General features: G+C 33.9%; 1 protein-coding gene across 1 annotated transcript; it reads right to left on the reverse strand.

Moving 5' to 3' along the window:
• Positions 1-4,420: 4,420 nt before the first annotated feature.
• Positions 4,421-12,977, reverse strand: LOC129952458 (uncharacterized). Its single transcript, XM_056065042.1, has 8 exons — positions 12,678-12,977; positions 12,260-12,397; positions 11,993-12,172; positions 6,096-6,286; positions 5,788-5,897; positions 5,390-5,716; positions 5,157-5,319; positions 4,421-5,090 (listed from the first exon to the last, which is right to left on the reverse strand). The coding sequence occupies exons 1-8, from the start codon at positions 12,702-12,704 to the stop codon at positions 4,715-4,717; spliced, it is 1,512 nt and encodes a 503-aa protein (XP_055921017.1). The 5' UTR covers positions 12,705-12,977; the 3' UTR covers positions 4,421-4,714.
• Between the last annotated feature and the right edge of the window lie 1,974 nt (positions 12,978-14,951).

The raw sequence follows: 14,951 nt of genomic DNA on the forward strand, positions 1-14,951 counted from the left end.
TATATATATTAAAATATAAGTTAGTTGTATTTTTTATTAAATTGTACTAAATGTTGGAAGTTTGTTGTTTGAAAATTTTAAGTTATTTATCTTTTTTTCTCAAACAATTTAAGAAAAGAAAATTATATACGTATGCAAAATGTGTGTGCTGTTAGTGTAAAACGGATGTGGTGTTAAGATGCATAAACAATATTGAAATAGGAAAATTATATTATATAGGAAATAATAATGTTTAATTAATTTTTTAGTGAAGGATTTTCTTTTGTTTTTTAAATGTTAAATGTTTTTTTTTCGTTTTATTTATAAAATAAATATTTTTAAGAAAATTATTATGAGAAAAATAAAATAATAGTTTATTGTTGTTGTGCAAAGTTAATTTAATTTATTTTAATTATTATTATGTTTTGTTTATAATTTTCTTATAAATAAACGTACTGTCAATGTTATAAAAAATATGTGTTGTTGTTTCTTATTTAAAAAGTGACTGCTATCAAAATTTGAACAAAACTGCACGTCCACCTACAGGGTTGGGCATACAAAACCTGACACATTTTAAGGACCCCTGGCCCGCCCTACCGAGACGTGAGATATTCATGGTTCCGAAAACGGAAAGTAGACGGTTGAAAGTTTATCATTTTTTAAGTTGTTCAGTGTTAACGTGGAGTAGTGGACTGCTCCGCAGCGTGCGTTCGTCCGTCGTTAGAAAAGAAGTCCTCTCCGTTCGGCCGTAAAATATTCTCAAGCGTTAAAAATTTATCGCCGATTTTTCAATAGGATGTTGAAAGCTCAAGAACTCTTACCGACCGATTATTTGGCGAGGTTACAGTTTGCTAGGCAAATGACAGAAGTTAGCCAGCAAAGAAATTCCACGTGAGTTCCTAATGATTAGGGATGAGGCGCATTTTTATTTGAATGAAACCGTTAATAAACAGAATTGTCGATATTACGCTGTCCAAAATCCGTAGAACATCGTTGCTAAACCCCTACATTCCCAACGTCTGGTGCGGAGTTGTAGAGTAGGGGATAGGTGGCCCCTACTTCTTCACCGAAACCGTGAATACATAGCGCTATGTCGAGATGCTACGGTCGTTGTTGGTACCACAGCTGAAGCGGAGACATAGGTAAACTGAATTGTATTTTTTTCCAACAAAATGGTGCCACCTGCCATACCCCACGAGTTACGTTGGACTTCCTTCGCAAGCACTTCGCCGACGAGTTTCAGTGGCCGCCGCGTTCGTCAGATTTATCCGTCTGTGACTACTTTTTGTGGGGTTATCTGAAGCAACGTGTCTACATCAATAAACCACACACCTTGGACCAACTTATAACGAATATTGAGACCGAAATCGGGAATATATCGCAATTTTGCAAAAAAAAAATCGAAAAACGGCTCGAAAATTGTATTGAACGAAATGGTCATCAACTGAACGATGCGATTTAAAAAAAAATTAAGATTAAAAACCTTCAACTGTTTACTTTTATTTGCTTCAAACCTCGACCTCGTAATGTTTTGATGCGCTTAAGCTAGGGGTCCCTAAAATGTGTCAGGTTTTTATGCCCAACCCTTTAGTTAAAGAAAGAGCTCCAAAGAGAACCGTTCTGCAGTACGAGAAAGTCAACTGGAGCGGTTTCAATAATTTCTTCAAGATCTTTAACTGGTCGCTATGCTTCCTCGGTAGCGACGTAGGCTCCAGTGCAGATATGATTTCTAGTATGATTCATCTGGGAATGGAAACGTTTATTCCGGGGGTAAAAGTATTAAACCCAAGGTTCAATCATGGTTCGATTCGAGCTGCAAATTAGTTATCAAGGAGAAAGAGGTGAGCTTCCGGTGTTTTAAAGCCAACCCAACTGAGAAAAACCGGAAAAAGTTTAAGCAAGCCAGGAAGGCCTGCAACGCCTATTTTCGAAGGACCAAATTTTAAATTACATCGAAAAATACTGCAATGTCCCAAAGGCAGTAAGAATTGTTGGTCATTTGTAAAAAACATGAGGAATTCCTCCTCTTTCTCGGTTCCTACGCTTGTTGTCAATGACACTCCTTTAGTTAGCTCTATTGATAAAGCCAACTTGTTTGCAAGGCAGTTCGCTGAAAATTCTTCTAGGCTCGTTCCGAGTAGTTGGAAAACTGCATTTCTTCTTCTCCCACAAATTACCGACCGATAGCACTAACGTCCCTTCTTTCTAAGGTCATGGAAACGCTGATTAATTATCAGCTTAAGAAACATCTTGAGGAACGCAAGCTTCTTAATGACCGGCTATACTGCTTTCGTAGCAATAGGTCCACTGGTGATCTCATGGATCATCTCACCGAACAGTGCAACAAATCTTTACATCCTTTTGGAGAAAGTAAGATTATTGCACTTGATATTTCAAAGGCATTCGATAAAGTCTGGCATCTTGATCTCTTATCGAAAATGCGTGCTTTCGGAATCGAAAGCACTTCGTTGGATTAGAAATTTTCTTTCGAACCGTCCAATACAAGTTGTTTTGGACGTATTCAAGTCATAAAATAAATGCTGGTGTGCCCCAGGGCTCTGTTCTATCTGCAACACTCTTATTCATTTTTATTAATGATCTCCTGGCTGCAACATTTAATACAATACATTGTTTCGCTGACGATAGCACTCTTAGCTTTTCATATTCGTTTCCAGACTCACAACCCTCCTCTTCGGATGTGGAACTGCAATTCCAAAATATGGTTAGTTCATTAAATTCCAACCTACACAGCATTATACAATACGGATTAAAAAATCGCGTGGAATTTAATGCTTCCAAAACCTAATGTATCGTTAAAGCGAGATAAACCCTCTTTGCCACTTGCATCAACGAAACGGAAAATCTTGATATCCTCGAAACCACCTTTTGTGGAGCGATCACATACGCCATGTCGCCAATAATGCCTTAAGATGTCTGGGTTTCTTGAGACGTTTCAAGAAATTTTTCTCTCCGTCTGATCTGGCTAGAATCTACAAAACCCATTTGAGTCCGAAACTTAAATATAACTCTCATCTCTGGGCTGGTGTTGCAATAAAAAAACAGCTTTTAAAATGATTGGTGACATCGTTTATGTACGTCACTCGAACATCACCCTTTTTTACCGTTATTTTAGTGAAATAGTCAGTTGCATTCCTTCCCTTAAACAATTTAACCGTAATACCCGCGCTTCTAGGAATGCTCATCAGAATACCCTTGCGCCCAACTTCGGCCGTTGTATGAAGTTATATATGGACGTTGACAAATCTAGCTCGCAATATTTGATAGGTAAGAAAATATGATTGAAAACTTTAACAGTGAGCACTTCGTCAAAAACGTATTGAAACCAAAAATTAAAAAAAAAACATCCAAAAGGGATTTTGTATAATTTAAAACCATAATTTATTCAATAAAGGGAATTTAATGACAAATCAAACCAGAGAAAATATTCAATTTTTTTATTGACAGAATGTCAGAAATAATTTTCAAAAATTCCTACCTGGTACTATGAAAATAGTGAATTTTTTTATTTAAAAACGTGATCTAAGGCCTTAAAACTCAAATATACATAAATGTTCACCGAGTTCTAAACAAATTATTGAAAGTGAACAAATGTTCAAGTTCAAATAATTTTAAAACTGAGTTTGCAAAGATTAACCTAGAGTTATAAGATCGAGTTTTAAATCTTTGTAAAGGATTTGGCTGTTGTGGTATAATTTATTTTGCCAAATTTGAGTTCCTCAGAAATGCACTGTTTGTTAGAAACCGTGTCAACCGTTCCAGGTTCTGGTTATTCCAGGTATGCTAAAAGTAAGTAAGGTGAGCAGATGAATGTTTTAGTTATGTAACCAGGAACCTAATTCACCAAACACTATTCAATTTGCGAAAAAATAATATTCCAAAGTCGAAAGACTTTCACTTTTCAGTTTTTCAGACGTTATTTAAAAAGTGATTTTTCGAATACTTTATAAAATCACATTAATAAACCACCACTTCTTTCATTTAGATATCCTTCAAAAGCCTTATATAAGCGTTTTTCGAGCATCAAGTGATACAATTTTGTATCACTTACCTGATTAAAAATTAAGTTGGATTTGAATTAAGACCATCAAAACAAATTAAAAAGTGCAATTCTATTGCCTCGAAGAAAACCTTGGCCACAAGTGTAATCAACCTTCAATTCCACACCTAAAGTTTTTTCAAATTAATTTCTTAATTAAATACATATTTTTTGCACACCAGCATTTTCGAATAATGATCGTATTATTTTTGAACCATATTAGTCCTTTTTCAATTGTAAACGTTTGCCATACAATATTTTTAATTAATTTTCAAAAGTGTTCGAAAAAAATGATTGTTCAGAATTTCAACAAGCTCTGATTTAGAGAGATACAGCTGATGCTATTAGCACAACTTAAAGCCCAGTTTTGGTAAAGATTTGTAGGTTTATTTCATATTAAAAAAAAAAAAAAGAAAATTTGTTCACATCGCTTCGAATGGCGCTACAAATTCAATTATAAAGCGTTTATATGAAGGCAAAGTTTCTCTCAAGGTTAAATAATAATAAATATATTTTTAACTAATTTCATTTTGATATTAATTTATTATTACGAAAAAAATTACTAAATTTTAAAGTTACTTTTTCAAAAAAATTGTTTTTTTTTTTTTGTTGTTGTTTGCTTTTAATTTAACATGACGCTCTCTCTCTTTCTCTCTGTCTCTTTATCATCCACGTTTTTCATTCGTATTTTTCAAATAATCTCTTTTTTAAATCTGGCGGATAAGTAACATAAATGTAATGTTCGTTATGAGCTAAATCATTTTGAATATCTGTCGACGATGGTGGTCGCATTGATGTCGACGACGACATATCTGAGGAATATTTTCCACCAATTGTTGTATCACAGTCAACCATTGTAACGGCTGTTGATGGAAGTCTAGTTGTGACTTCTCGACGTTCATATATTTCTTGTTGCGGATGATGTGTCAAATGGTGTGAAACAACTGGTGGCGGACCAGCCATATAACGCGGACTGCTATGGTGTTGTTGTGGTGCATAATGATGGTAATCATAACGATGCACATTGTTGCTGCTGATTGTCATTTCTTCAGAGCTACAAAAATACAAAAAGGGTTTGAAAAAATAAACTTACATTTTAGGAGGTAAAATAAAAACATACTCAAAAAGTATCCAAATGATATAGTAACAAAAACAAATTCCCAGAGAAAGTACCATTACAAGGATGAGAATAAGACCCCAAGGGAATGCTCTTGGTTCGAGTGGTCCATCCTCCCAGTATCGATCACAGGACAAATACCAGCAAACAGCTTTATTCATCTCCTCTGTAATAAGAATTAAAAAAAAAGAAGTTAACTTTTTATACCTCTCTATCATTTTATGTTAAGCTCTAACCTTCCATCTCTTTGAATGCATGGTCTGTCATTTGGAGTAATAGACCAGCTATGCAACTCCTCAACAAGTATTCACACTTTGATTTTAGTTTGCTTAGGTCCTCTGTACGACAATTGGCTCGAACTTTCTGAATATTTACTGTACTCCCATTAGTTGTTTTATTATTGGTCTCTTCGGATGTATTCGATTGTACTAAAGGATCAATTTTCATTGATGAATGATTGGCGGACGAAGACGATGACGACGACGAAGAAGACGATGATGATGATGATGACGATGAAGATGAAGATTTTTTCGAATCATCTATATTTTCCTCAGGAATTGGTTCTAGAATAAAATTTGTAAAAAGGGTAAGTTTGAAAGCAAACACATAAACTATTAATAATTATTTATATTACCTTTAACAGGCTCCTTACTTATATCTTTAAATTTACTTTGGCTACTTTTATCCGGACATAGTTGGCGATTTTGGACTTTTGAAGCTCTTGTTGCTCCAAGTGCAGAAGATCTGAAAATAAAGGAACTTAATATCTCACAGTGTCTAAAAAGTTTAACACATCCGAACTGGGAGCTATCATTAATTAAATGTCTCTTTTGGAATGCAAATACTTTTCTCGTAAAGGCCCCAGAATTTCAGAGGAAATTTTATTGATGATGATAAGCCCCATAAGATTTTCTACTAAATGCACATTTAGAATTAAGTTACCTTAGTGGAATCAAACTCAGGTAAGCAGCATTAGCTTTTGCTAGGGCTGAACTTTGTCCCAAAGAATTACCCCATACTTCAATGTCAGTTACAATATGAGTGTCTCCGCCTGTAAGACTGGCTTCTTCCGATTGAAAAACTTCGCAACGCATAATATCGCAGAAATCAGCAAAACATACAGCATCTTCGGCCTGCAAATAAAAACAACAAAGGGATGTCGGTTAAACAAGTAATGTACATTTTTGAATTTTTATTTTATTAATATTATATTCATAACTCTCTCTCTACTTAAAGCATGTCAATGAAACTCACTGGAACTTCTTTAAAGTATTTATCACGAAAAGAAACAAAAAATACTGTTGAACTAAGTGGTTAATGTTGGAATGATTGAAATGTTTGTTGAATGGATGATTTAATGGGAAATCATAGTGAAACTCCGACAGTTCCTTTTGCAAATATTATTATTATTAAAATCTTAATTTTTTAACAATATTTATGTACTTAACGATAAGGAATAAGGACTTGGCAATCCTGTCTTCTGCCTAATTTGACACTCTATTATGAAATACAAAATAAACAGAAATAAATAAACTAAATAATTAATTAATAATAAACTAAATTTATTAAATTATTGAAAATAAAATAAAATATTATACAATTTTAATTACGGTTTGAGAAAGTAAAAGCTTGGGGGCTATTCAAAAAATATCGAAATAAAAACAATTTAATTCTCTTCAAAAAAAACAATGCAAAATTTCAAAGAGAAAAGCAAAGAATTTGATTAATTTTACCTCATCTATTGATCCTAACTCATCTCCAACTAAAATCTGGCATCACATTCGTTGTTTAACTGGTGAGTACACTAAACATAATATTAAAGTCATTAAAACCACCACAGGTTCTATTTCCAACCCCACCGACATCAGTAACCACTTTGTACTTACTTGGTCAAACTAAGCCAAGGATGAAAATTTTCATACTGACTACATCTCACAAAAAGACCGCTGTCTTCTTTTCTCTATAGATAATAGCTCTATTTTTTCTTCGGCAAAATTAGTAGAAAATAGGATTTCACTCCTTGAATTCGAAAGTTGTCTACACAAACTTAAAGGTAAAACACCCAGCAGAGACAGGATATCAAATCCCATTTTGAAAAATTTTCCGGCAACTGCAAAACTAAGGCTCATACAACTGTATAATAATATGGTGGATGCCTAAACCAAAGAAAAACATAAACAACGTTAACGGTTTTAGACCTATTTCCCTCATACTATGCGTTGCTAAAGTTCTTGAAAAAATTGTAGCCAAACGTTTGCTTTGGCTAATCAATTCTAAAAATCTGATAAAACCAAATCAAGTAGCTTTTCAATCCAACAAAGTATGCACAGATGCACTAGTTCACTTAAACTTTTACATGTCTAACGCTCTCTTTAGATTTTGAAAATGCGTTTGATAGAACAGGTATTCACCTCTTACTCAAGAAACTTATTACTTGGGGCATCGGCCCGAAAATGTTTAACTTTATTAAAGCCTTTCTTACCAACAGAAAAATAAGTGTTAAAACACAACACTATTTTTCACCATTTTACGCCTTGTCAAATGGAATTCCTCAAGGACCTCCACTATCTATGGTGTTATTTATTATTGCCTTTGAAGACTTAAATTCTATTATTGCAAATCACAAACAAATTGAACACACCGCTCACGCTGAAGACTTTTATATTCTGACTCCACCTACTATCATGTTACTACTAACAAACGTTCTCAATGATATTCTTGCCTGGTCATCTCGATCTGGAGCTAGACTATCATTGAACAAATTTAATACTTTACATAGATATTTGCCGTAAAACGTCATGCAATAATATTTCTTTTTCTGTAAACAATGTAAATATTAATAATGTCAATAGTTTAAGTATCTTAGGCTTATCTTTCAATAATAGATATAATTGGAAAACTCACTGTTTGGAGTTGAAAAAAAGCTTAACTAAAAGAACTAATATTATTAATTATTTAGCAAGCAAAAAATGTAATGTTCATGTAAATACATTTTGTAATATAAGTAGATGTTTAATTTTAAGCAAGATTGACTAAGGGCTCTTTATTTATGGAAATTTTAAACCACCCTATCACCAAAGTGTACGGAGGAGCCTAAATGCACTCCCAACAAGCACCATACAAAATATAATTGTTGAAGCTGGTATGCCCACTTTAGAGGAAAGAACTACATCTACAAAAGCAAAACTCTTTATCAAACTCGCTTTCCCAAATGGCTCTATTATTAAAAAAGGTTTTAATTCTACAATCAAATTAAAAACACCAAAACGGATACCGTCAGCAATATCCATTGCAATAACCAAAGCAAAAGAACTAGGCATGCCAGTCAAGCAAATTAATAAATATGTATATGCCACATTTTCCCCCATGGAATATGCAACCTAAATCTTTCATCATGAATTTGTCAAATCTCAACGAAAATAACATATATATAAAAAGGTATTTTTCCGGACCTTATTAAGTGTCATCAGAATTTTAAAAAAAATGGATGGAACTTCCTTTTCTCAGATGATTCAAAAACTGCAACAAACACGTCTTTTGCTTCTGTGAACGAAGATGGTTCTTTGATTTGTGTTGGTATACCTACTCAATCGACCAGTTTACATTTTTACTGCCGAGGGTTTTGCCGTTCTGAAAACCATAACAACATGCATCTCTCACAACAAAAAGTTTGTTATATCTTCAGACAGCCTATAAGTCATAAAAGCTGTAAAAAATCCTGATCACAATACTGTCATAACTAACAAGATCCGAGGGTACCTAGCCATATGGGTATAAAAGGTAATGAGCTGGCAGATTGCTCAGGCCAATCATGACATGACCCTGGCTACCTACCACCAAACTCGATCTATTACGCTACATACAAAATAAGCTTGAACTTAAAGCTTATCCGACTGGAGAGACTACATTATTCAACAATCAACACGGATAGACTTAAACCTATCTTTCCTGTCACCACATCAAAAGCTATGAACACGACTTTCATTAGACTTCGGCTTGGTCATACAGTCAGTCACCAGTCCGTTTTGTAACGCTCGCATCGACATCATTCATAATTTGAACAACTGCCGAGCTACACCAACGAATATAAACGCTACACCAAATTTTTCCGTCTACGAAGCTCTACAACGCCCTAGTTAAGAAAACATTCAAAATATACATAATTTGTTCATTAAATTGAAAATTGACATTTAACTTTAAAATAACTAACATTTAAGTTTACCTTAGAGCCGAAAGTCTTGTAACTTGTGCTCGTTTTTTGTATATTAGCATTATAATTGTAATTATGTATATGTTAATAAATTATTATAATAATATTAATAAGTTGATCTATGACACAGTGAATTTTACAATTCGAAAATGATTTAAAACTTAGTTTAGGTTAGGTTAAAGTGACTGTCTGTGATGGAGTAGGACACACTTAAGCCAGTTTAACGGTTAAATGTGATATTAAATTAATCTTTAGTCTTTCTTCTAAGCTCAATAGAACTAGTTTGAGTCAATTACGAAAGGGGCAAGACTGTAAATTTGTATACGATTGAGATCGTTATATAAGAATTCTGCTTGGTTATTTTTGCGTTTTCGAGCAAGAGCAGGACATGTATAGAAGAGGTGAAGAAGTGTTTCCTCCTCTTCCTCATCAATACAGCTTCTGCAAAAGTCATTTGAGTGCCATGCTTTTTATTAGACACTGCCCAATTATGACACTGATTATCGAACTTGCATATATGCGAAGTTTTAGCAGTAAGATTGGTAAACATAAGATGCCATTCATCCACATTAAGACTCCATTAAGTTTAGGTTAGTATCATGGGAGATAGCTAGCTAATTCCATTCCTTGTAAGGAAAGGCATAAGATTGATAGCTTAACCATGAACGATTTATTTCATCACTCTTATTATGTAGGCGTAGTTAATGTTGATATTGTGAGTCAGACTTTACGTAGTTAACATAATTCGGTATGAAGTTTGGTAACCCAAATAAGAGTTTTAAAAAATGACTTTGAAGTCTTGAAAACTCCTCGAGAGGCAAATATTGTAAAATCTGTGTCCCAGAGAACTAGCATGTAGAACAAGTAGCTCAAAACATGCGGTATTTGGACACTAGATCATTTTTGGTATTTTCAAAAAAAACTTTGGCCATATCAAATTTAAAGCTAACTTTGTTTTTTTTTTGCTTTTTTGTTTGGCGTGCTCCGAAAAGTTCAAATTATGCAATATATATTTAAACTTTTGCATTAACTCAATACACACATTTTTGAGCGACCAATATTATCTTCGGGAAGTCTTCTTCTTGACGTGTTTCAAAAATCATTATTTTCTTTTTGTATTTAATGCAAGCCCCATGTCTTGCAAAAGAAATTTGGTTTGTTAATTTGTAGCTGCAAAGTGAACGGATTGTCTTTGTCAGCTAGTAAAGCAAAGCTATCTCCTTCAAGTACATCACAGATATCGTCAATAAACAAAGCAAACATAATTGGGCTTAAAATGCAGCCCTGGGGAACCCCAGCTGTCGTTTCAAACCAGTCTGAAAATTCTGATTTTTTGTTTGTTTTTATAAGCATTCCACATTCTGGATGTGCGGTTAAAAAAAGAATCTCTGTACGTCCGAAATTGAGCTCAAGGTTAAACTGATATGCATTAGTAGAAGTACGAGTATTACGGTTAAATTGTTTGAGGGGGGGGGGGGGGGGGGGGGAATGCAACTTGCTGATTCTTCATAACACTGTTTATAAAAATATCGGTAGAACAATAAAAGGCATGGTAGATTGCGGCGTAATTGTTTCGATCATAGTTCTATTGCTCTTTTTTGGATCCTGTCCAAAATACTTAAACTTGTTTTAGGGACACTTGCCCAAATATGCGAGTTATATTCAAGTTTTGGATGAATGAAGGCGACACAAGGGACTTGAAAGTTAAGCAAGTTTCTAGTATCTGATTGGCCAGCTGCCAACAAATTACCTTCCAATTAAGGCAACTTTAATGAAAAGTTAAATGGAAAGTTAGTAAAAAAAATCTCCCCAACTATCAAGTCAAGTCTACGTTTGTCAAAATGACAGTTGATCATGTTTTTTCGTTAAACTGAAAGCTGAACTTTATAACTTTTTAATTTATTTATTTTCTGCACAACTTCATTCAATTTGAAAAAAAAATAACTCATATTTCCATACAATACAAAATACAAATTGTGATGGACTCTCAGCTTGCATCAGAGGTGTTTTGTAAACAATAATGTTTTTGGTAGTTTTTATACTATGAACTTGAAGTAGAGGTTTGTGAAGTAAAGTTCCAAATTTGAAATTCATGACATTTGGAAAACTAACTAGTTGCCTTGGTCAAAATTCACGTTCAAAGAATGAAGTTGACTGCAAATGATGTACCTTGTGTTGTCTGAACCTGTCCCCTGCCTGTTAAAATTGTCAGAAACTGCTTTGAAGTCTACAAAACAAGCGTATACTTTATTGTTTTTTTCAATAAGCTTCCTGGCAATACTAGTCAATTCAAAGATATAATCCATAGTTGCGAATCCCGACTGAAATCCTTCTTGAAACTTGCTAAGAAGATTAGTATTTCCATTCTACTTGGTTAGCCTTTTGCAAATATTAACACGAACAGGAGCAGAAGCATTCCAAATTCATTAAATAAAATGTTGTTTTATTTGTTAGAGCCTCTTGAGAGAAACATGAGATATACATTTCAATATAAACCTATACAAGATTTGAATACACAATACACATATAAATCCAATAACCATGAATGAATAAATTAATATTTTACAAACTCATCTAACACACACACACACCTAAGTCCTACATAAAAACAGACATAAAAAGGACTCACCTCATTAAGGACAGATCTGTGCCGCGTCTCGAAATGTATATCGACATATCTTTCTTGATAAAAACTTTTGCCGCACAACCGACACGTCCATTGAGTCGGTCGATCACGTTTCTTTGCATCCTGTCGCGGTCCAAATACGTCCCTAAATGGATGTAAAGGACACTCTAAAGGCAATTTTACCTAAAACGAATTAAAAAACACCGTAAATTCCAATGTCGTCCCTTCGAATGTGGATGTAAAACCTTGAGCGCAATAAATTTATCTTACCTGATACTTATCCAGGATTGGTGTCCATTTGGAGCGTATAATCTTACGTACTAGCCGACTGTTATCTTTGGAGCAAAGAAGTTTTATCACATTCGAATGAGGCCATGGTATTAGTAATAAAATGTAAATTAGGGTAATCTGAAAAAAAATTTCAATTTTAAGAATTATGAGCAATCTTATACGAAATATTAGTTTAATGATTACACACGCCCCCCCCCCACACTTATAGAATGCCCTTTAAAAAACTAGTTAATTATTGGTTACTTATATATTTAAAAAAAAAAAAACAATAATCCAATACAACAGTCAACAGAATCCCCAAAAATAGATCATAAAATTTGAAAAATCAATAAATGAGACTCTTTTGGAATTTTTTCCATCGCACTGCCGTAGAATTTTTCTTTTTCGTTAGACTTACCTCAAAATTTATAAATTTGGGCGACATTCATAATACAACTGGTGTACGCTTGTTTTTCGAATTGTTCCTCGTGTTTTTCGAATAGGAACTGTTAAATAAAATAAAAATTCCGACCTAAAAACGTGTGCACTTGAAAGTATATTGTTTTAATATTTGAAGGGTGTCTTATTTTTTCAATTTTTATATATTTCTTTTCTTTTTGCGTTGACTGATTTGAAACAGGATGTGGTGTGAACAGTGTATGGAGGATAATTTGGAGTGACTCAAAAATAGGACTTTTTTGAGTGCATGCGAATGATGATATATTTTTGTGACAGCTTTCAAAGGGTATTTTTGTTTGCTTTTCATTTGACATTCTGTCCTTTTTTTGTGGGCTATGGTGGGTGGGTGGTGCTGGTGAGAATAGAAGAAAGGAAGTAGATGAAATGTCATGTACCTTGTACAATAAAGGATAACGTTTTTATCATGACTGACTTAGTCCTTCGTATATTGTTTGGTTTTTGGATAGGATAATTTTCAAAAATATTTTTACTTGCGCATGTAAACCTACCATAATATTATAGGGTACATTATTGGAAATGTCAGGAAATAGCTAAATTCAATTAAGCATAGGCACACCATATAAAGACCGGAAACCAATCTGTCATTCCGGTTTGCCTTCAAGCTGAAACGTCAATTTTCACGCACCCTTAAGTCCAACATCAATATGGTGTTTCTATGCAATTAAGCTGCAATTCCAAATTTATTTCTTTGATTGGAGAAAAATATTCCATTAGAAAGTCGTCAGCAACTACTGAAAGTATATTTTAAAAAACACCTGCAGCAAAATAGTTAAAAACAAAACACACGACTATGTCGCCCGAACTGGATCCTGTATTCAAAGAGTCTGTTTTTAAGTAGTCATATATCTATGAAGTGTATCCTCTTGGAAGTTAAATTAAGAAATACAATTTTTAAGAAAAGTTGAACATAAATCAATTGGTTCGTTTTTGAGAAAGTTCGGTTTTTCAATTTTTAACCAAATTCTTTTTTTTTGTATTTTTGTGTTTTTTTCTTTTAAAGATAAAAGATACAAAAAAAGAATTAGAACATAAACTTTTTGAGGTTGCCAATTAGAAAAATTAAGATTTTACCTACATTTTTCGAATCATTTAAGTTTCAAGAGGTTAAGAAACGTCTTTTAATTAAGTCTCTACTTTGCTTTGTTTATTTTACTGTTATGCTACATGTAACAGTTGAGGTAATTATCATTTTTCGTAGTTTCTTGTAAATGAAAGTTCATTTTTAAACGTTTAGTGCGGATTATTGTGAAAATGAACACAAATTTGTAAAAATATCGTGAATAGCGCTATTTTTTTTCTAACAAACGTGGTGAATCATCTCGCGAAATATCCAAACTATTACAAATTTCAAAAACTTCTATGCTTAACATAAGAAAAAACGAAAACATCGATGTACCATCAATAAAAAAAGAATGGAAAGGGAGTTGAGAAGTTGTGAATCCAAAACACCTAAGCAGGCAGCCACAAACATAGACAAGTCAGTTAGTAAATGGTCTGCACGCCAGGCACTCAAACGAATTAGATTAGCCGCTAAAGAGAAACCAAAGAAGCCTCTGCTTTCAGCGAAAAATATTAAGGCCAGGTTAGCTTTTGCTAAAATCACAGACAATGGGCCAATGGACCATAGACCAATGGAAAAAGGTAATTTGGTCCGACGAGACGAAGGTCAATAAAATAGGAACGGAAGAAAGAGCTTTTTATTGGTCACGTCCTGGAGAAGGACTTCAACATCATCAAGTTCAGAAGACCGAGAAACATGGACGAGGCTCGATAATGGCTTGGGGCTGTTTCTCTTGGAACTCTGTCGGACCCTTAGTAATATTCGAGGGTATCATGAACAAAGAAAATTATTTGGATATTTTCAAGACAAATTTACCATCTTTAACTGCATCAATGGGCTACAATGGGTGGGAAATAACTTTTCAGCAGGACGGAGACCCCAAAAACACTTCGAAAATTGTCACAGAATGGTTGAGAAACAGGTTATGGTGATGACGTGGCCAGCACAAAGCCCTGACCTCAATACAATTGAAAATTTGTGGTCAATTTCTAAACGACGGCTGGGGCAGTACCAAAATCACCCATCGAATATTCAGGAGCTTTGGCAACGATTTGAGTTGGAATTGAGTCATATTCCAGAAGAATTTCTTCATAATTTGGTTGAAAGTATGTCTAAGCGTTGCTCACAACTAATAAAAAACAAGGGACTATG

Source organism: Eupeodes corollae, chromosome 3 (genome assembly GCF_945859685.1).
Source record: "Eupeodes corollae chromosome 3, idEupCoro1.1, whole genome shotgun sequence".
NCBI classification, from domain to species: Eukaryota; Metazoa; Arthropoda; class Insecta; order Diptera; family Syrphidae; genus Eupeodes; species Eupeodes corollae.